At 39.3% G+C, this 20807-nt stretch overlaps 2 protein-coding genes across 7 annotated transcripts in view; both read right to left on the bottom strand.

Annotated features, from left to right (window-relative positions):
• The window catches only part of LOC123748658 (tyrosine-protein phosphatase non-receptor type 13), a 182933-nt gene extending 176868 nt beyond the window's left edge, over positions 1-6065 (bottom strand). For 3 of the 4 annotated variants that reach the window (XM_069319364.1, XM_069319365.1, XM_069319363.1), the window contains exon 1: positions 5613-6065. The gene's annotated coding sequence lies outside the window, so the exon portion shown is untranslated. The remainder of the gene's footprint in view (positions 1-5612) is intronic. The other variant, XM_069319362.1, reaches the window with a different exon arrangement.
• Positions 6066-9817: 3752 nt separating this feature from the next.
• On the bottom strand, positions 9818-18571 carry Rpn10 (regulatory particle non-ATPase 10). 3 transcript variants are annotated; one of them, XM_045769827.2, is made up of 10 exons: positions 18457-18571; positions 17745-17885; positions 17164-17275; positions 16831-16986; positions 15515-15646; positions 14646-14735; positions 14187-14340; positions 12715-12972; positions 11512-11579; positions 9818-10506 (listed from the first exon to the last, which is right to left on the bottom strand). In XM_045769827.2, exons 1-10 carry the CDS (start codon positions 18480-18482, stop codon positions 10315-10317), a joined length of 1329 nt encoding a protein of 442 aa, XP_045625783.1. In that variant the 5' UTR covers positions 18483-18571; the 3' UTR covers positions 9818-10314. The 3 variants fall into 3 exon arrangements, with proteins under 3 accessions (XP_045625783.1, XP_069175459.1, XP_069175458.1); XM_069319358.1 differs by lacking the exon at positions 18457-18571 and adding an exon at positions 18177-18307; XM_069319357.1 differs by lacking the exon at positions 18457-18571 and adding an exon at positions 18101-18221.
• Positions 18572-20807: the final 2236 nt, after the last annotated feature.

The following is a 20807-nucleotide window of genomic DNA, read 5'->3' as shown; positions in this document are numbered from 1 at the left end:
TCTGTTGCACTATGCAAGCCAACGGTTCTACTATGCCAACTACGTTAATGGCTGTTCAACCGTGCCAACCACAGCTAATAACCCATTCTGCTGTACCAGCTACACCAAGTGACCTATTGGACCAACCATGCCTACTGCTGCTCAGCTCGGCTAACCACGCCATACGATGAGTGAAGTCAAAGGAATCAGTGTCACCAGGGAGTTTATCCAGACACGACTCAAGGTCACGTGTCTGCTGGGTCTAAGTCGCGTGTCTGCTGGGTCCAAGTCACGTGTCTGCTGGGTCAAAGTCGCGTGTCTGCTGGGTCTAAGTCGCGTGTCTGCTGGGTCAAAGTCGCGTGTCTGCTGGGCCAAAGTCGCGTGTCTGCTGGGTCCAAGTCGCGTGTCTGCTGGGTCAAAGTCACGTGTCTGCTGGGTCAAAGTCACGTGTCTGCTGGGTCCAAGTCGCGTGTCTGCTGGGTCCAAGTCGCGTGTCTGCTGGGTCAAAGGCATTTATGCCCAGGGCACAAATGCCTGCTCCAGCAAACTAGCTGGAGACGGTCTTGCCCAGGCTCGACTTTATGATAACTTGGTCCAACAGGCTGTTGCTTGGAGCGGCCCGCAGGTCCACATATCCACTACAGCCCGGCTCAAATCGGCACTTTTTTGCAAGAACTTATCTAATTGGTTGTTGAAGAACCAGTCAGATAAGTTCTTGTTGTTTGCGGATTTTGATTGTTAGTGAATTGTTCGTCGACGGATTTTGAATTTGTTTGTTGGCGATTTTGAATTTGGTTTGTTGATGGATTTGGATTTTTTTCTTGGCGGATTTAGATTTTTTTGGCGGGTTTGACTTTTTTTTGGAGGAGGGGGATTTTAATTTATTTGTTTAAAACAACAAGCAGTCTTGAAACATAAAATTAGACAAAAAGTTTAAAATATAAATAGCCAATCGATACTTCATTTATAGCCTAGTGACAGTAATTCCATAATATTATCGAAGTTTCCAGACAGGATCATTTACAATCTTACACACTATTCGGGAAGGCAGGAATGATCTTGTTCAGAAACGCCGTGTCGTTATGAAAATTATCATTGGAGTCTAAGCTTGTTGCCGAGCGAGGCCACATTCCCGCCGGCTAGATTGTAATACCATCTTTAAAATATTTTCAATTGAACGTTGCTGAGATTGTGAACGGGAAGTGACCCAACGTTGCTGGGATTGTAAACTGGAAGTGACACAACGTTGCTGGGATTGTGAACTGGAAGTGACCCAACGTTGCTGGGATTGTAAACTGGAAGTGACAACGTTGCTGGGATTGTGAACTGGGATGGTGGCCACACGTCACTAGGATTTCATCATCTTGTAAGCCAGTCCTTCCGGTGACACCCCTTAGCACACAAATCTTGGAGACCGTTCATGCCGCCAGTGCACGTTGAAGCCTCATCAATCCAGGGACTGCATGTCTAGACAGATAAATGGTCTCTGGATCTGTCTCACGTCAATTTAAAAACATATTTCTGGTTTACATTCATATTGGTATTAACATGATTGTAACTTAACACTAAATAATGTTCATTCCTTTAATACTATGCACATCAAATAAATGAGTCTGTAGGTCAGGCTACTAATGAACTGATGAGGGAAAACAGCTCTAAGCCCGATGTTTGATTCCGAACATCAGTGACATTTCTAATGTGTGTGAGAGAGAGAGAGAGAGAGAGCCAACTACGCTAGACATGGACACGGTGAAAAGCCTCTTAGTTGACAGTAAGGAAGAAGTCCTACTAGTGTAGCGCCTTCACGAACTCTGGGTTGCACCTACTCACCAGCAGCGCCGCCACCTCCACCAGGTACCTAACCAGGATGTTACTTGAGGTGGTTCGGAGGATCGATGTCCCCGCGGGCCGGTCTCTAGGCTAGACCTCCTGGTTCAGCCTATCCATCTAAGGATTCCAAACGTCAAGAAACTGTCGTGCTAAAGTCTCCTATCCTAACCTACCAGACGACCTAAAACACATATTCTACCGTCCCTCCTTCACGTGGCGGCACTCGAGCAAAAACAAGAACTTGAACAATCCCCGAGAAGTAAAGAATTCGCCTCAACACCATGTAAAAATGAAAAGATCACAAAAAGAAAACTAGCCTAGCCTACACATAGCCTACATACCACGACAAAATCTATCTATACCTTCGGCCTTTGCGTACTTTTAACTTTGTTTAACCTACAATCATTTTTATAACATGAAAAATCATCAGCGTGGCATCGGGATAAACTAATAGCTCAACCCAAATATGTCTCAAGTTACGAGAAAGTGGAGGAACAAGAGAGTAAGGTTTGTGGTGGTGAGGGCGGGAAGGTCGCCATTGTGGCAGCGCGTCAGTATCACACGGTAAACACCAGCTTCCTTGGCTTCCCACACAACCCTCTCATTGTCTCGAGAGTCTCCCTTCCCAACACTGCTGCACACGAACCAGACTAGGCATGACTGCACAGTGCGCATGTTTGGGTCGAGTGTGCATGTTTGGGGTTTCAATGCGTATGTTTGAGTTTGGCGCGCATGTTTGGGGTTTCACAAATAATATATATATATATATATATATATATATATATATATATATATATATATAGTGTGGTTCAGTAAAACGGTCTCGCTTCATACAGGTCGGCGTTCAATCCCCGACCGTCCAAGTGGTTGGGCGCCATTCCTTTCCCCTCGTCCCATCCCAAATCCTTATCCTGACCCCTTTCCAAGGGCTATATAGTCGTAATGGCTTGGCGCTTTCTCCTGATAGTTCTCTTCCCTTCAGTAAAATTGCCACATATTGCTATTAATGAAAAATTTTATAACTATAATCCAAACCGTATACCAAGTTTTCCCCTAATATGTTTCACAGACAAAAGGATCTTAACATCTTAACGGGAAACTGTGCCAGCCCGATGTTTGTTAATTCATACAACAGATATTAGACTAATTAATAAATTACTCAGCAAAACGTATGATCCATGAAATCAATGTACTGTACAATGTTGCTTCGCAAAAGCAAGCCACAACATTTTCATGCTGCCCTTACCTGACTAAGAATTCGAACGTTCGAATAGTTAAATTACAACGCAACAGGTACACCAAGGCTATTTACTAGACAGGGCATAATTAGCTACGTCACTTCCCCGTAGGCTATATCAAGGGATCAAAACAAATATCTATATATCAATATATAGCTCTATCAAAAAAACTATAGCCCGTGCTACATATAATTTGTTTCCGAGTAGCTGAATCTAAAACAACAATAACTGTAAATGAACATATACAATTGTGTCAAACTTTGAATTAAAATATTTAATATAGCCTATGCTATGTAGATACGACCGCCACTCGGACCGAACAAGCTTTCACAGGGTTAGAACAATGGACTGACTTTCTCCAGCAAGACGAGGCACTCCACCCCTCCCGGTCCTCAGTCACGCCCACCAGCGGAACCCCCTCGTGTTTTATTAGCTGATATTATGCTGTTTATCTCGTCTCGGCCTCGCGGTCTGCATCAAACCGTGCTCTTTCAATAAGAAAATCTTAGAAAAACTATTGTTGAATACAAATAAGCCCTGTCAGGTTATCTCAAGATAACCTGACAGTCGAAAACCTGCAGATTTTGTATAGACCTATGGTAAATGTATATTTTATACAAAATATACGATGTCATGCAATTACAGGCAGGAATTCCAGCATGTTTCGGCTGCCACTCAGCAATTTCCGACAGTTAACACAATATTTACTCTCTAGGGAAATTACAGAATTTCGTTTTTTAAGGTTGGTAACTGGTAGTGCCAACAGTATATATATTTGCAGCATAACCAACTAAATTTAATAATTATTTAGTGCAGTATGTGTCCCCTTTGGATAAGAAATTGGCTTGAAAATACAATATTGTAATACAAAATAATTTCCTATCTTTAAACTTGCATTTAGAAAATGCATAGCTAGTCTAAATGGATACCGAGATACACTTGAGTTTGTATTGTGTGGAAAAAGAACAAGTATTATGCAGCTTAATAGGAATTAAAGATTGTATAAATTCGTAAACTCGATACTGTATTTTTCTGCTACAGTCGATTGAGAAAGGTATCTCGGGTCTCATATGCCTGATGCACAATACAAAAAATATAAATATTAACACTAAACATATCTAATATAAATTATATATATTATTCTCTCCGTAGCCTTCATATATTGAACAATATGGGCATACGTAGGCCTATAAAGAAGAAACGTGAAAAGAGAATACGGTATGTGTGTAGGTTGGTTGGGCGATTAAATCTTGGGTCATAATTATATGGATAATTGGGTCATTTATATGGACTAAGATTAGTTATTTACAGTAAATTAGTGGCAGTAAATATTTAAATAGAATGGGGAACAATGAACAGTAGCCGTGCATGCTGAATGCTCATTTTCCAGCAGACACCTGGATGGGATTACTAAAACAAGAATATAAGAGTACACTACATATGGTTCTTACAAAAAGTATTGACATACTTTAAGTATGCTATGTAGTATCTAAGAGAAAGTGATGATACTTATATGCTGTAATATGATTGTTAAGCCTCTTCATTTAAATATTATATTAAATATTATAGTAAGCAGCTCGGTACCCTGGTGTCGATATCCAGGCAGTGAGATAAATTACCCATTTGTAAGGGAATGTGGCCAGTATTTTAGTACTATTGGGCAACACTTTTATAATATAACAATGTCTTTAATGTTCAGTGGCTCATTTCTTAGGAACCACTAAATATTACCAGAAGTCAGTAGTCTTTAGGCTAGTGGTATTTTCCTATTGTTCATAAAAAAAAAAAAAAATATACCAAAACAATATTAAAGAAATTCTGTATTACATTTGCAAAAAGAAGTATACATTCCTTGGTACAACATTAACAAAATTACATTAGGCCTGCAAGTAATTTTGTTAGTTAATGATTTAGTCTGTCTTAAAAAATATTACTGTAAAAAAAAAATCAGTATTATCGTACAGTATTTAAAAAAAAATTGCATTATATTTTACTATGCACGTCAATAAATACTAGTTTACCTAACCTTGGCATTACAGGTTTTCATTTCATTCCAAGGATCAATGTCCCTGCAACCCGGTCTCTATCCAGACCTAAAACATTCATTTGTCCAAATGGCTCAGATATATATGGATCTTAATGAGAAATATAAAAAATATAAAGGTACAGCTTTAATAACCCCCCCACTATCACAACACATCTATCATATTGCACAATCAGTTTAGTTCAAAGATGACCGATACCTGTACCTTAACAAAATCTTACTGTCCGCTCCGCTCCATGACATGGCTTTAAACCTCATGACTGATCACGACATTAAGCTTGTAACGCAACTAAGAAAATACAGCAGTCATTCGTCAGATTCTTCTGTAATGATTTCAACCTGACACTTGTTACTAGGGTGGGGGGGTGACACCTGTTACTGGGGGTGTGTGACACCTGTTACTGGGGTGTGTGACACCTGTTACTGGGGGGGGGTGACACCTGTTACTAAGGATGGAAAGTCATCAAAATCCAGCTCCAGAAGTGTGTAGGACAAACACAAACTACTGTAAGAGTACTCACCTTGGCAGCCACGGACACGTCCTGGCCCTCCTGCTAGCGCTCCTCCATATCACTACTAACAAGTTCACACTGCCAACTTATTCTGGTTTACCTCTCACGGCAGTTTACACCTCTTGGGCCCACTGTTACCATCCCTCAATAGCACTACCTCAAATAGTTCCGTTTACACTCAATTTATTATGGTTTACAAATCACTGTCTGCACTTGGGGGGAGGGTTTACACTCTTGGTCCCACTGCTAGTCCTATTCCCCGCTGTCACTGCCTCAAATAACGGAGTTTACACTGCCAATTTCTCTCTGGCCGCTAACGGGTGAGGAGCTGACACTGACACCCGCACTGGCTGACACCACGCCAGGCCAGAGGAGCGTCAGTCCTGGCTAACGAGGAGGACACATCTGCGCTCCACACACCCGCTCACAGGCCATTGTTGACAACTAGTTTTGTTTTGAATCCGCCGAGGCTAGTTTACTAGTAGGAGAGTAAACTCCTTGACTAGTACTGAGCGGCGCTGGTGATGCCTGCAGATGGCGCTGATGGCGGCGCGGGTCCCGCCCACAGGTGGCGCTGACGGCGTCGCTGGCACAAGCTAAACAAAAAAAATGGATTCTTAAGGATAACTGTCTTAATTCCATGAGATTTTTATATAATAGCTTGTTGGGTAAATTGGTAGGTTCCCTAACCGGCAGTGAGGCTTTTCTCCTTGAAGCTAATCTGTCGTCATGAACACTCACGTTTCTAAGCCCCTATAACTGACTTTATTCACTTTACTACTACAACTTCTTCATCTTCTTGATCATCTTATAATTAATAATAATTCATTGTGTCGGGGGACAGGAAGCCAGGTTATACATACAGTATATGTTAGGCTTATACCACGGCCCCCCCCCCCCCAGGATCGAATTACTGACCCTCCCCAGGATGCCACTGGATGGGGGGCGGTGTGCAGGACAAACATATCAATTGTGACACTATCTCTCCACATACGTCAGTTGCTTCATTTAGAAACTGTACTTGTGGATGATCTCGAACCCATTGTTGATGTGACGACTTATATTGAATTTTGTAACTAGCTCATCAAGAAAGTAACTTGCTTAGCTAAATGAATTGTTGGGCTCAGTCCTTGAACCCATTATGTGCCTCTGTAACCCTTTCCACTACCGCCCACAAGATGGGTATCTCCAGTATTGATACTGGTAATGTATCCACAGATCTCCAGGATACTGGAGATCTGTGGAGGTGCGACTGCACCCTGCGTGACGGGAGATGTCTCCCGTGTGGACTGGCCGTCAGTGAGCTGCTTATATATGTGGGCCAGGCCTAGTGTAGATGGCGCTGATGTTGCAGATAACTATCGCCGGCAGTCTTAAACAAGCAGTTAGTGGCTGGTCGACCGGCGAGTGGAGTTGGCCCCAGGCAGCAGGTGTTCAGGTGTTTCGGGTACTAGAGGGTGGGGGGGGGGGGGGGGGTATCTGTCTAGACACGGAGGTGTCTGCACGTATTGTTGTTGTTGTTGATGTTGATTCCTTATGTTGGAGCATGCAGATACGTTGGTGAATAGGTGGTGTAGCTGTAAAGGGAACAGGCAGAATCTTCTGCTTAAACAGATTACCGTAACAATATACATACATACAAACACACACTGAGGGGTGAGGTCTCAGATTGGCGAGGCGTCACCAGTGGAGTCCCGCAGGGTTCAGTCATTGGACCTATACTGTTTCTGATATATGTAAATGATCTCCCAGAGGGCATAGAATCGTTCCTCTCATTGTTTGCTGATGATGCAAAGATTATGAGGAGGATTAAGACAGAGGAAGATGTTATGAGGCTACAAGATGACCTAGACAAACTGAATAAATGGTCCAACAAATGGCTACAAAAGTTCAACCCGAGTAAATGTAAGGTAATGAAGCTAGGCGGTGGAAACAGGAGGCCAGACACAAGATATCAAACGGGAGAAGAAGTCCTTCATAAAACGGACAGAGAAAAATATCTAGGAGTTGATACCACATCAAACCTGTCTCCTGAAGCCCACATAACAAGAATAACATCGGCGGCATATGCCACCTCAGAACTGCCTTCAGGAACCTGTAAAAGGAATCATTCAGAACCTTGTACACCACATCTCTAAGACCAATTCTGAAGTATGCAGCCCCAGCATGGAGCCTATATCTTGTCAAGCATAAGAAAGCTGGAAAAAGTTCAGAGGTATGCCACTAGGCTAGTCCCAGAACTAAGAGGCATGAGTTACGAGGAAAGGCTGCGAGAAATGCACCTCGTGACTCTAGAAGACAGAAGAGTAAGGGGAGACATGATCACTACCTACAAAATTCTCAAAAGGTATTGATACGGTAGATAAAGATAAACTGTAACACGAGGGGTACGCGAACAAGGGAACACAGGTGGAGACCGAGTACCCAAATGAGCCACAGGGACGTTAGAGAACTTTTTCAGTGTCAGTAGTTAACAAATGGAATGCATTAGGCAGTGATGTGATGGAGGCTGACTCCATACATGGTTTCAAATGTAGATATGAAAGAGCCCAGTAGGCTCAGGAATCTGCACATCAGTTGATTGACGGTCGAGAGGCAGGACCAAAGAGCCAAAGCTCAACCTCCGCAAGCACAACTACGTGAGTACACACATTGTATAATGTACCAAATAGCCAAAGTTGCCTAACATGCCAAATTTTTGTTTTATATTTAATTTTTCTTTATTTGTTTTCCTATGAAAGGATAAAGCTTTCATTGTATTATATAGGATTGCAATTGTATGTTATCCGAGTCAAAACTAACATACAAATTTGATCAAACCTAACCTATTCAAACCTAATGTAACCAAGTCAATGATTCATTTTCCTAATATAATATTTTTATTGTTGGAAAAAAAATTCTGTATAGAAATTTGAAAATAAAATTCATTCTGCCTGTTAAGCACATCGGATCTTGCATTCTAGGCCAAGAAGTTCTGGTTATTAAGTGTGATTCTGAATTATATAATTAATCTACTGTACTTATGTAAACCTCTCAATTATACTCATCGTCTGCATAATAATATGCAGACTCGATAATAAATGTTCTACCATTTTATTAATTTAAGAGTACAGTATTTGATTTGATTTTAAAGACAAAGGCAATCTTGCATAAACAAAACACACATGCAATTCACTAGTCGTATCTCCTAAACTACACACGGCAGCAGCACATAACTTCACATATCAACATCCAACTTCATGACATCTTACCCGAGGGCCACCATCTTTAGTAGCCAGGACAGTGACATTCAGTTGCTTGTCAAAGATCCTCCCATTAAATACTACTCAAGTCATTCTACCTTCCTTCAATGTCACTAAAAGGGGAAAAAATATTAAAATTTACCTAATCACTCTCGTAATTCATTTTTTTAATATGACCAAATCTACAATTTACTTTTGTTTGTACTAAATATTTTTGTGACATTGTCGTTTTAGTGTTAATCCTCGCAACACCGCACCAATTTGGAGATTCCATGTGGAACAGAAATAGCTGGGCAAGTTTCCTTTCACCTAGCAGTAAATAGGTACCCAGGAGTTGGAAAACCGTTGTGGGGTTGCATCCTGGGAAGGACAGTTCCACCTTGGGGGGACCTCAATACAAGCCTAAAGTATACAGTATATAAACAGGCTTCTTGTCCTAGACAAAAACAAAGAAAAAATAAAAACTGCACAATTAAATAATTTATGACAGCACCTCATTATTTGCATACTTTGATATGTTATAACCTTTTTAACACTATGCACCAACAGGTACAAAATTTAAGTCCCACTCCTCGAGTCTTAAATTATTAATTACAATTTGGCAATTAATTTATTGGAATGTTCCTGTCTTGAAGTACTGTATAGTACTGCATAGGTTTAAGACACTTGGCCCATTTTAGTTAACAGCCTGAGGAAATTCAGTACAGGAGTCATTCCTTCAGAAAAATACTTCATTCTATTTACACTACAGCATAAAAATTTACCATGTTCTAAAGCTTACATATAGTGTTTTCAAGATACAATTAAAAAAATATTAAGTACCTCCCATTACATTTTAATATACCTAAATGATGACATCCTGCAACAAACAAATTTTAGTTATAAGAGTGTTCACCCAGATTTAAATCGATTGAAATTGTCACATTTCTTAGGGATATGAAATATAAAATAAGGAAACAATATACACATCTGTCTTATACAAGATTTATTCTTAAACATTTTGCCAGTAATTCATATAAGCAAATAAATAAAAAAAATTATAATCCTTACAAATGGAAAATATCTATAATACATAAACTTCAGGAATGACTGAAGTAGCCCAAATTTCCAAAAAGACTAATACTGTACCTGCGTATATGAATAATTACAAACAGTTTTCAGTTGCCTATATTTACTGATGTGAAAATTACAATTTTGAAGTTAATGTATAAATATTAGTGATATCATATACTGTTAAATTAAAAAATTGAAGCTTTACTGCACGTTGACTGCTCATCTGGGAAGAACTAATCGTACATATACACCTTGAAAGCCTTTGTGTATCTGTAATATAAGCAGATTACATCCAGTTCCTCCTGACAAAATGATCCTTACCGACACATTGTACCCAAAGATGATGGTTCAGCTCTGCAGAAGCTACACAAAGGGAAATGGAAATAGCTTTATTTCTGTGCCTATAACATTATATCTTACTTTTTTTCATCTTTTTTCTTATCTTTATCCTTATCTTTATCCTTATCCTGTTGAGTGAGTGAACCAACAGCCTCCTTCACCACCTGGCTCTGGGGATCCACCCCTGGCAGGTTCTGCAACACACTCTCCAGGAAAGCTGGATCTGCCATTACCCTTGAGAAATCTTGTTCCTCCTCTTCCTTTTTTGCCTGTCAAAAAAAAAATACAAAGAAATAACCAACCGTCACAAATCCTTGTTACTCGATCCTAGCAAGTAACAACTGCCCAACTTGCATCAACCAGCTTATATTGGGTGTACCTTAAAAGCCAACACTTGGAGATACTTTAACCGTACATCATAGAAGGAATAAAGCAGTATGAAACAAAAATGATGACAGCAAATTTTTTATACCCTTTCAAAATTGGTGCTACAGTCGGGTACATACAACCATAAGCCGGCAACAAGCTAACCTTAAACCAACAGGTACTCACTCAACTTCAAGATTATGACAAGATGGGCTGTAATTAGCATGACAAGTACTAAAGGGTAGGTGGTGGGGCATAATAAGTTACATCTTGCACCAAAGTTACAGATAAGTAAGCATCTGATTTACCGAAATGCATCCCACATGCCCCACCCCTAGGGTATTCCTGCTATAAGCCATGAAATGCATAAAGTGTTACATATAATAATGCCAAAATAATTAACGGTAAATATGAAAAGGTATTATTAGAATGGTAAGAAACCATTGAAAAAAATGAAGGGGATGGAGGATAGGAGGGGGGGGGGGGGGGGGGGGGGGGGGGGGAGGAAGCAAGCAAGCAATTATCAAAAGTATGCACCTAGCTGGGAAGGGGGAATTGCCAATTTGTAGCAAATGTATGAAAAATGTTGCCAAGTATTGGCTGTATACAATATTCTATGCAATGGAAACACATGAAGATATTTAATTACTCGGGGGCCAGTTTCTACTACAACACAAGAATTGGTGATGGATTTTTTTTTTTTTTTAATTTTATTGTACACTGAATGGCAAATACGAGCATAGTGAAAGTACTGTCATTACCCTCGTAATGACGTAATTGTCAGTAATATTAGAAATGTTATTAAAAATAGTTAAGCAAAAATAAAAATTGCTAATTTAATGTCATAGCAAAGCTGTGTGTACTGATGAATGTATTTAGAAGATACTTAAAAACAAATCATGAAAAACCTTCAAGCTTTCTGATGGCTTAGCAGCTGAAGCAGGGGGGTCCACATCCATCGCTTCCTCCTTTGGCTCTGTAATAATTAATACAAGTATCAGCATTAATTTCGGGAACATTTTAATAAATTTTAGCAGTGCATTTTCACTGTTGTACTTATTTTGCAGAGCAGCCATAAGAAAAGGCTTTAATGAGAGAGCCAAACAGATGTCACTTGCTTAACAGATTCGTGTTGCAAGTTTAATGTAACTATAAACTTCAACATGGGGCAGCCCTCTATTTGGATGAGGGGGAGCAGTCACGATAATCTTGTGAAAGGCCAGGCCTGTGACAATCAAATTTCATGGTACAATAGATTAAATAGTGTATGGGAAAAAACAGGGGACAAAGTCAATTTTTCTCCCACCAAATGACCAGAGCAGCGTTTCTCAGCCAGGGTGCCATGGAACCCCAAGGTAACTAGGGTTTCCACAAGAGATGGTGATATATAGGATAATTCTAATCAACTGCAAATGCATTTTAGTGTCATTGTGTTTAGTGTTTCTCATTTAACTAGTATCAAGAACAAGGACAGAAATAGTCTCCTTTCAGCTGACACTGAAATCCATGTGTGTTTATCTAAAACAAACAGGAATTATTTCAATGGTAAAATGGTTGAGAAACACTAGCCTAATGGAACATTAATATATAACATCCCTTCCACTTTCCAGTACAAAATATAACCCAGAATATTTTGGAGGTGCAAGGATTCAAGAATGTAATTCAAAGAGTTGGCAAAATGGCAAGAAATGTAGCATATAGGGGCTTGGATACACAATTACTACTTAGTGCACATTGTTTACAAGTTTCTTATTCTAAAACACTGAATTGTGTTTAGTGGAGTTCAACAGCCAACACCTCCAGTAATTACAAAATACTTTCACTAACCTCTTCGAAACCTATTGGGTTCCAACATTGTTTCTTTCAAGCTTAAATAAGTTTATATCGCTTGCTTCATCCCAGCACAGTACATTATGATGATTAAATGTAGTTTTGGGGTCAAGCCATGGAATCAAATCATGTAACGAGTGCTGTAGGTATGTGAATAATGTGCACCTATGCATGTACTGTATGTTTGCAAATAGTAAATGTATGTGTATACTACACTGTGTTTGGATGCATGAATATGAATATGTATATATCTATATACTGTAGATCTGTATGCAACTTACTGCAGTCTTGCATGGAAATTTGCATGGCATATGCTATCTGTTCTTCCTCAGTCATAGCAGAGAAATCGGGGATGGTGGCAGATGATAAGCTACTGCCCGAGATACTCCCCTTGCCAGCACTACTTGCTGAACCACCGACAGCAGGCGTACTTCCAGCAGATGTGCCAGTGTTGGCAGCGGCACTCTGTGACACGGCCCCTGCCTCCAGAGACATGGCTAGAGCCTGCTGCAGCATTTCTTCTTCAGACTGACCACCAGCTGTAAGGAGACAAGTTTCCATCATACTCTGACCTAACTAATAGTGAGCAAGCAGCATTTAGATTTTAATGATTGCAATTGTATTTTATTAACACAAGACTCCAATACATATAAAGTTAACAAACTGAAAGAAAAGGCATATGGTTTAATGTCATTGTTGAAATACCATACTCGGGTATAAACTGTACTTATTTGGGAATTCTGGTCTTATACATGTAAAAATAATCAGAGCATAAGTAAACAATGCCATGCTTGCTTGAAGTGTTAATACTCAAAATTGACAGGATGATAATTGCTGTACATGATATACTACCCGAGTTTTTTTGTATTATTGAGTATGCTTCTTTTCATACAGTAAACTTCCCTGTATCCTTAACACAGGATGGAGGCCAGTCTAGATATTTAAGATGCACAAGAGTTTAGTACTGTATATTCATCATAGCCCATAATGGTTACTTTTACCTCCTGCCAATACCACAACAAAATGCAAGGACAAGTACAAAACATTATTTATAACAGTAATTTTTTAAATTTTAATAATTTTAGATTCTCTATGCTTGGGTGACAGTACAGTACAGCCAACTCTGTATTTGTGAGAGTTACATTTAATCAAATACAATGCAAATTAACAATTGCAGTATAATTTATAACATCTGGTGTCAATGTTTTTTTGTTTATAAAACAATCCATTACAGTTAACTTCTATTAACAAGAAGCAATAATCTCGATGTACAATATTCTGGGAAAACATGAATAGAATCCATTAATGGATGCTAACTGAGAATTGAAAATATTTCAATAAAGTCCATTTGGTTGCTGCATTGTGAAACTACCTCCAATAGGTTTTGTAAATTTACAGAAGCCACAAGATACTGACAAGTCAAGTATAGCGAGAGTTCCAAATACAGAGTCCAGATACATGGAGTGTTACCATAAAATGCATTAAGTAAAAGAAACTTAACCAAAATGTTTTCTGCAAATAAAAGTTTCTCTTAATATTAATATCAATCACATCACATACTGCATTTATAAATTGTGAATCCTTTTTAAAGTTTTAAAAATACATTTTTCCGTAGTGCAGTTTCTCAATGAGCATGGGAATTATTTATAAGACATGAAGAGGAAAGTAGAGATAAGAGACTGTTGCTTCTCTAAGAAGTACACACTAACTGTAAAGATCAACCAGGTATCAACCAGTTACACGAGGCCCTCACCTTCAGTTGGTGCTGTGGTCTGGGGAGTAGGGGTTGTCGTCGGTGGCTTGGGTGTTGTTTCCATGGGTGTGACAGTCGTGGTAGATTCTTGAGCTACACGTCGCTCCTCTTCCTGCTGTCGTTGCCGTTGCTCTTCCATAGACACACGTAGAGCCTGAAAACAAAAGTGCTTAATGAAGTGCAATATAATGTATTAATAAGTTTAGGGACAAATTTGCATTCAAGTAATGCAGGTTAAGTGATTACATACTTCAATTGGTATACTTCACAAAAGTTAAATCAAGGATACTACTGTATAGTGTTACCTCTACCAAAGATTTACACGTCTCCAAAGCACATGCAATTCTGGGAGCTGAACTCTTCCTCCCCCCCCCCCCCCATTTCTTCAGAAAATTGTATTCCTCTCTACCCACCCCATGCAAGTTCAAAATGGAATAATTATGACAAAAGTACACTAACCAGTGCTAGCTCCGGATCTTCATTAGGATCGACACCAAATTCAAAGCCTCCACCAGTAGCAAAGCTGGCAGCAGGTCCTCCATCTTCACCCTGGTAAAATATAAAGAATTAATGGTAAACATTTTGATGCTCTTTTTCAATTACTTTGGACATAGGAATATGACAAACTACTATTTTGTAATGCAAGCTGGCTCTCAATTTAGCTAAAGACAGCAGCCTGATCTGCAGGATTTACACAGACAGGTGGTGGTACTATATTTTTGTTCATAGTGTAGTAACCATCAGAAAATATGGCCAAAGTAGAATGCAAAAAATTTCAAGAAACTAATTTTTATTGAAAAAGTATTTCAAGGTCTAATAATGTTACAATATTCACATCATTTGATGTAATTATCTTACAAGTACTAGAAATTTACATTTTGAGTAACCACAATTCTGACTAATGTACGATAGAAGATATCTGGATAGGCTAAACCCAATTTAATATTAGAAAGAAACTGCATGAAATAAACCCTGATGAAATAGTGAAGAACTCTCTCCTGAAAGGAGAGTAGACAATTACAGATGTGAAGTGTTCTATTGAAACAATCCAGCTGCAATAGCACTAGCAGACAGGGCTGCCTTGATCAAGGCACTTCAAATTACAACCCCCATCGTGGAAAGAATTTTTTGGGATATGACAAAAACACACACACACAAAATACATATGGCCGTAGCAAAAATGATGAAATATCTAATTCAAATTAAATGCAATAAATTAACATTTTGGGAGCTTAGGCTTCAGGTAGAAAATGCCCTACTTACAAGGGTCGGAGGTATGAACAATTTATATACAGTATGTGGAAATAATAGTTCTAATAAGTACTTGCCTGCACAATGGGAGACGACAAAAGAGCATCGGCTAGATGTGGCGATGGTGGCACAGTGACGAGGTGAGAACTCCCTCCTTCACGACCATTAATTGTACTAACCATGGCTTCCAGCAATGATTGGTTACAATCCTGCAGGAGTGTAAGCTATATCACCATTTTATCAAAATGGAAAACATAGATACAGTATTTTAAATTACGATATAAAGAAACGGCTTTAATAAAAAGCTTACTACTTATACTGCCATCTCCTAACACTTCATGTGCCCATACAACTTTCCTAACATTATACACGTGTGAATCGTATGGCTACATAACTATACTTGAAAAATCTAGTTTTGCAAGACTACATATTGTGCCTTTGTATCCACCACCCTTATCCTAGTCCATAATAAACATTAGAACATCTAAACAAAGGCCACTTATGTTCGCTTGCTAGGTTCTAGTCAGAGAAATTCACCAAGATACTGGTAAATTGGGCTACAATACTTGACGATTCAGGCTAATTAGTTGCTTAACCACATCACTGCACTTTAAGGCACCCGATCAGGTGGTGTGCAGAGCCCTATATGAAGCTTTTAGGTATAGGGAGAGATTCAAATCACCCGCGGGTACACAGGACTCGCATCCTGTGCCTCTGGTCTCTAGTAAACATACTGTACTCCATCTTGAAACAAATCTTCAGCATCTGTACAAGCCTCAGTACTGAGAGTGTGACCAAGGCTGGCACATGAAGCAGCGCCTCACAGCACCACTGTGCAGCTAGGGGGCCACAGCACCACTTAATGAATAAAACAAATATTTTGCATTGATAGTGTCACAAATGATCCTGACTGTGATAAAGACTATGTACAACGTTAAGATATCAGCGAATACAAAGTTATGATATTCACAGCATGAGGTAGATGCACAGAGCACCCAGCCATTGTTTCCTGCATCTATGCAGTAGTACATTCGACCTCATGTTCCTTCACAATATAACCTTGTGGAAATGGACTCATTCAGTATTTTTGTGATATGTAGGAATGTGTAAGAACAGTAGTTTTGTAGCGGGTCATAGCAAAATATGTAGAATATTGGAGGCATTATCTTGCATCATAACTGCTGGTGTCGTCTGCTCGTATCATGTAGTTCATTATATATGAGCTCCATATTTTGTTAAAATAGTGATGTTCCACATACTTAATTCATCATGCCCTTAATTCAACCTTAATCTTTTTAGGAAATTAATTTCAGTTGAATATAAAGCTGGCCATGTATTACAGCTCTCATAACCACTACTCGAGGGCAACCTAAATAGTTCCACAACTACTTACAGTCTCACCAAAGTTGATTATATCAATGTTGACTTTCTCCTTCTTCAGGCGCTTGGCCACTTTGACAATCTCCTTCTCCTCCACTTCCACAGGACTACCTACAAAGGCAACAATGCGCATCTTATGGTTCTTGCTCTGCCGATGTTTCAGAGCCAACTGTAGGTAAACAAAACAATAACAATTTAATTATTTCTAGCCTGTCCATTCTCCTTACATGAATACAAAGACTATATACAATATATGTATTACATTGGCTTCAACAATATTACACACATTACTAATAACTTTTCTACAATATGAAAAATTTACTATCAACTAAAAAAGGTAACTTACATGAGCAATGCGAATACCAGTAAGAAGATTAATGTTCCCATTTGGTAAGACTTTGTGGAGCGGAGTCAAAATTTTCCCAACATCAGTAGTCAATGTTGCCAATACTTCCGTACTGTAAAAATTGGTCAACTTGGCATGAACTGCTGTATCACTCGGCTCATATGTAGCCATTACCTCATCCATTTTATTACACACTAGCAACACATTAAATAAGACAATTATGTACCTGTAGGGTTAATAATTAAAAACAAATTTATATACTCAACGTCATAAGACTTGCCAAATTAGTCAGAAGATAATGGAGCCTAACTATAAACTTAAATAATGCTAGAGGATAAGACAAACCAACAGAACCTTAAACATTTATAGTTTACATTGTACAATATCAGTTTAAACTTCCTTTAATATTTTTTCCTCTCCTCCATCTCTCAAATTCACTAAATTACAATTAAAAACTACTGTATCCTGGCCACTATCATATCACAGACTTTCACTACCAGCCACTGTCAGCATGTAATCAAACTGTTCTCTCCATTCATAATTACAGCACAGTACATTACATTAACATTTAAAATACTTACTTTGCCAAGGTTAAGAGGCCAACGTTATTTTCTGGGTTAGAACGCAACTTAAAGCGACAGATGGTGTTGACGGCATCCTGCTGGGCCTGCAGGCGAGTGGGAACGTAGTCTCCATTTCTCATATATTCACTGTTGTCAACGCTGTGGCACAAGAGTCAACAAATAATTAACATTTTACTACTTGTCACTACAGCAAATGATATTAACTCTAAAATACATAAATATGCTATGTAACTACTGTTCTAGGAATACAATATATTTAATAATTAAAAGTCTAGACAAGTTACCAGGTGAGCTATATATCAGATTATATACGGAAATCAGGCATAATTTAATAGGCCTATAATGACAATCACCTGGGCCTAGAGCAGCTAGGAACAAATATATTAATTCATCATACAACACAATATATCATTCTTATAGAACTTAGACCTGCTATCTTCGTGAAATACAACACCGTGGGCAACATAACCCCAAAAAGAGATATCATAAGAGCCAAAACCCCGACGATGACACAAGTCTCAAGAGTTCAAATGTGCTCCGTCACGACCAGGTCTGTCCTCTCCGCCCGCCATCACGCCCTTATATCCCTCCACCTGGCCCACTCTGGCCCCTCCCTGGCACCCGGCCGGCACCTCGCACCCCTCCCGGGGATCAAGGAAAAGGGTCGGAGAGAAACAAAGTGGTAAAAACGGAGAGAAAAGGAACTGACCAGATGATGGTGCTCTCGAGGACCATCTTGGCGAGTGTTTACCACCGCCGCCGCTCGCAGCGCCACCTGCCCCGCCTCGCCTGCACTCCTTTACAAAATACAAAATACAAATATTTATTTAGGTAAAGTACATACATACAAGGAGAGATACAAAAGTTGATGGATTTATAGATAGAGCTAGTACATACAATACCTAAAGCCACTATTACGCAAAGCGTTTCGGGCAGCGTTTACATACCTCCATTATATATATACCTCCATTATAACCCTTTTATTCACTCCTCTCACACGCTCTTACTCTCTGAAATAATTACACTTTGTACCCGCCAGTCATGCGTGGTTTTTTTTTTTAATTTTTGTTTAATGTAAATTCAGTTAGATATCAATGGTCCCTTCAGGCCGGCGTAAGTCAAATTGCTTGTTTGATGTAATTGTTGTGTATATATGCTGGTAGATTGGTGGATTACCATTAATAACTACTCTGTGTTCGGTGATCGCACGTTTACTAACTATCTGAATATAAATAAATTCAATTAGACTTATGCAGACGATGAGTTACAATAACGTTTAAGGCATATGGGGGGGACCTTCGACAAGCCGCCGTCTTCCTGTCCTCGTTGAAGCCACTAGTGTTAGTGGCTCTCAGGTAAACTCAGGTAAACGTGGCTGAAGATATGATGACCAAACCATAAATCAGAATATATAGATTTAACATATATGAATTATATCTCACAATTGAGTTCGTTCTCGAGAGTCCGGAGTTCGAATCTTTGGAATTGGTTGGGGACGTTTTCTTTCACCTAATGCGACTGTTCGCCTAGGCAGCAAATAGGTACCCAGAACTTTGTCAACTGTTGTGGGTTGTATCCTGGGGGACCTCGACACTAACCTAACGTAAATCAAATCTTTCCTTATTCAAAAGTAACACCAAAAAGTACCTAATTTCATCCTCATTGTTTTCTACTTAGTGCTTCACACTCGACCTGTAATGTGTGCTGGGTCAACCCACTCCCCCAAAATGTGCCTAAGCCTTATAACTTCACCGTTGTAATCGCTGCCATCATCGTATATCATGGTTGTGTAACGTATGATTATGTTACGTTGTTGGGTTGATTAGATACACGGTGTTTAGTGAGTTTCTCATATTTATTTAGTAGTCTTGGATACAGCAGAGTCGTAGACGTTGAGATGGAGCTTGAAGCAGAGCTGAGTGAGGCCAGAGTCGCGGAGCTTGATGGGAGCATGGCGGCTCAATGGGGAATGGTGAGTGTCTGAACTCGATGAGGTAGTGAGTATCTAAACTCGATAAGCATGGTAGCTCGATGCGGTCGTAGTTTGCTGTCTGCTCTGTGTCGAAGCTGGAGCCTCTTGAAGTCGACTAGAACTGCATACGCCGAGTGCTACATTCTTGAGGTTGAAGAAGTGTGGTAACTTCCGAAGCGTCTGTACTGAAGTTAACTGAATCACTGTCTAAATTATATTGATGATTACTCGCTTCTTGACTGCTTATATTATTGGACTACACCTCAGCTTCCTCCAATAGGATGGAAAGAATGTTACCTGTATATATATATATATATATATATATATATATATATATATATATATATATATATATATATATATATATATATATATATGTCGTACCTAGTAGCCAGAACGCACTTCTCAGCCTACTATGCAAGGCCCGATTTGCCTAATAAGCCAAGTTTTCATGAATTAATATATTTTCTCAAATTTTTTTCTTATGAAATGATAAAGCTACCCATTTCATTATGTATGAGGTCAATTTTGTTTTATTGGAGTTAAAATTAACGTAGATATATGACCGAACCTAACCAACCCTACCTAACCTAACCTAACCTATCTTTATAGGTTAGGTTAGGTTAGGTAGGTTAGGTAGTCGAAAAAACATTGATTCATGAAAACTTGACTTATTAAGCAAATCGGGCCTTGCATAGTAGGCTGAGAAGTGCGTTCTGGCTACTAGGTACGACATATATATATATATATATATATATATATATATATATATATATATATATATATATATCTTCCTAATCTCCTGCTTAGGAAGTAGATCCTGCCTGTTCCCTTTACCACCTATTCACCAACGTATCTACATGCTCCAACATAAGGAATCAACAACAATATGTGCTCAAAACGTATGAGTGTCTAGACAGACTCCCTAATCCTTCCACCTTATAGTACCCGAGACACCTGGACACCTGCTGTCTGGGCAGGTGCCCAAACGCCGGTCAACCAGGCACGAACTGCTTGTTTAACTGCTGGCCAATGGTTACCTACAAAATTCGCGCCATCTCTGATGTCATTGGCTCATATATAAGGGA

The sequence above is a fragment of the Procambarus clarkii genome, chromosome 92, assembly GCF_040958095.1.
Source record: "Procambarus clarkii isolate CNS0578487 chromosome 92, FALCON_Pclarkii_2.0, whole genome shotgun sequence".
NCBI lineage: Eukaryota > Metazoa > Arthropoda > Malacostraca > Decapoda > Cambaridae > Procambarus > Procambarus clarkii.
Note: the sequence above shows the minus strand (reverse complement) of the source record. Positions and strands in the feature narration are given on the sequence as shown.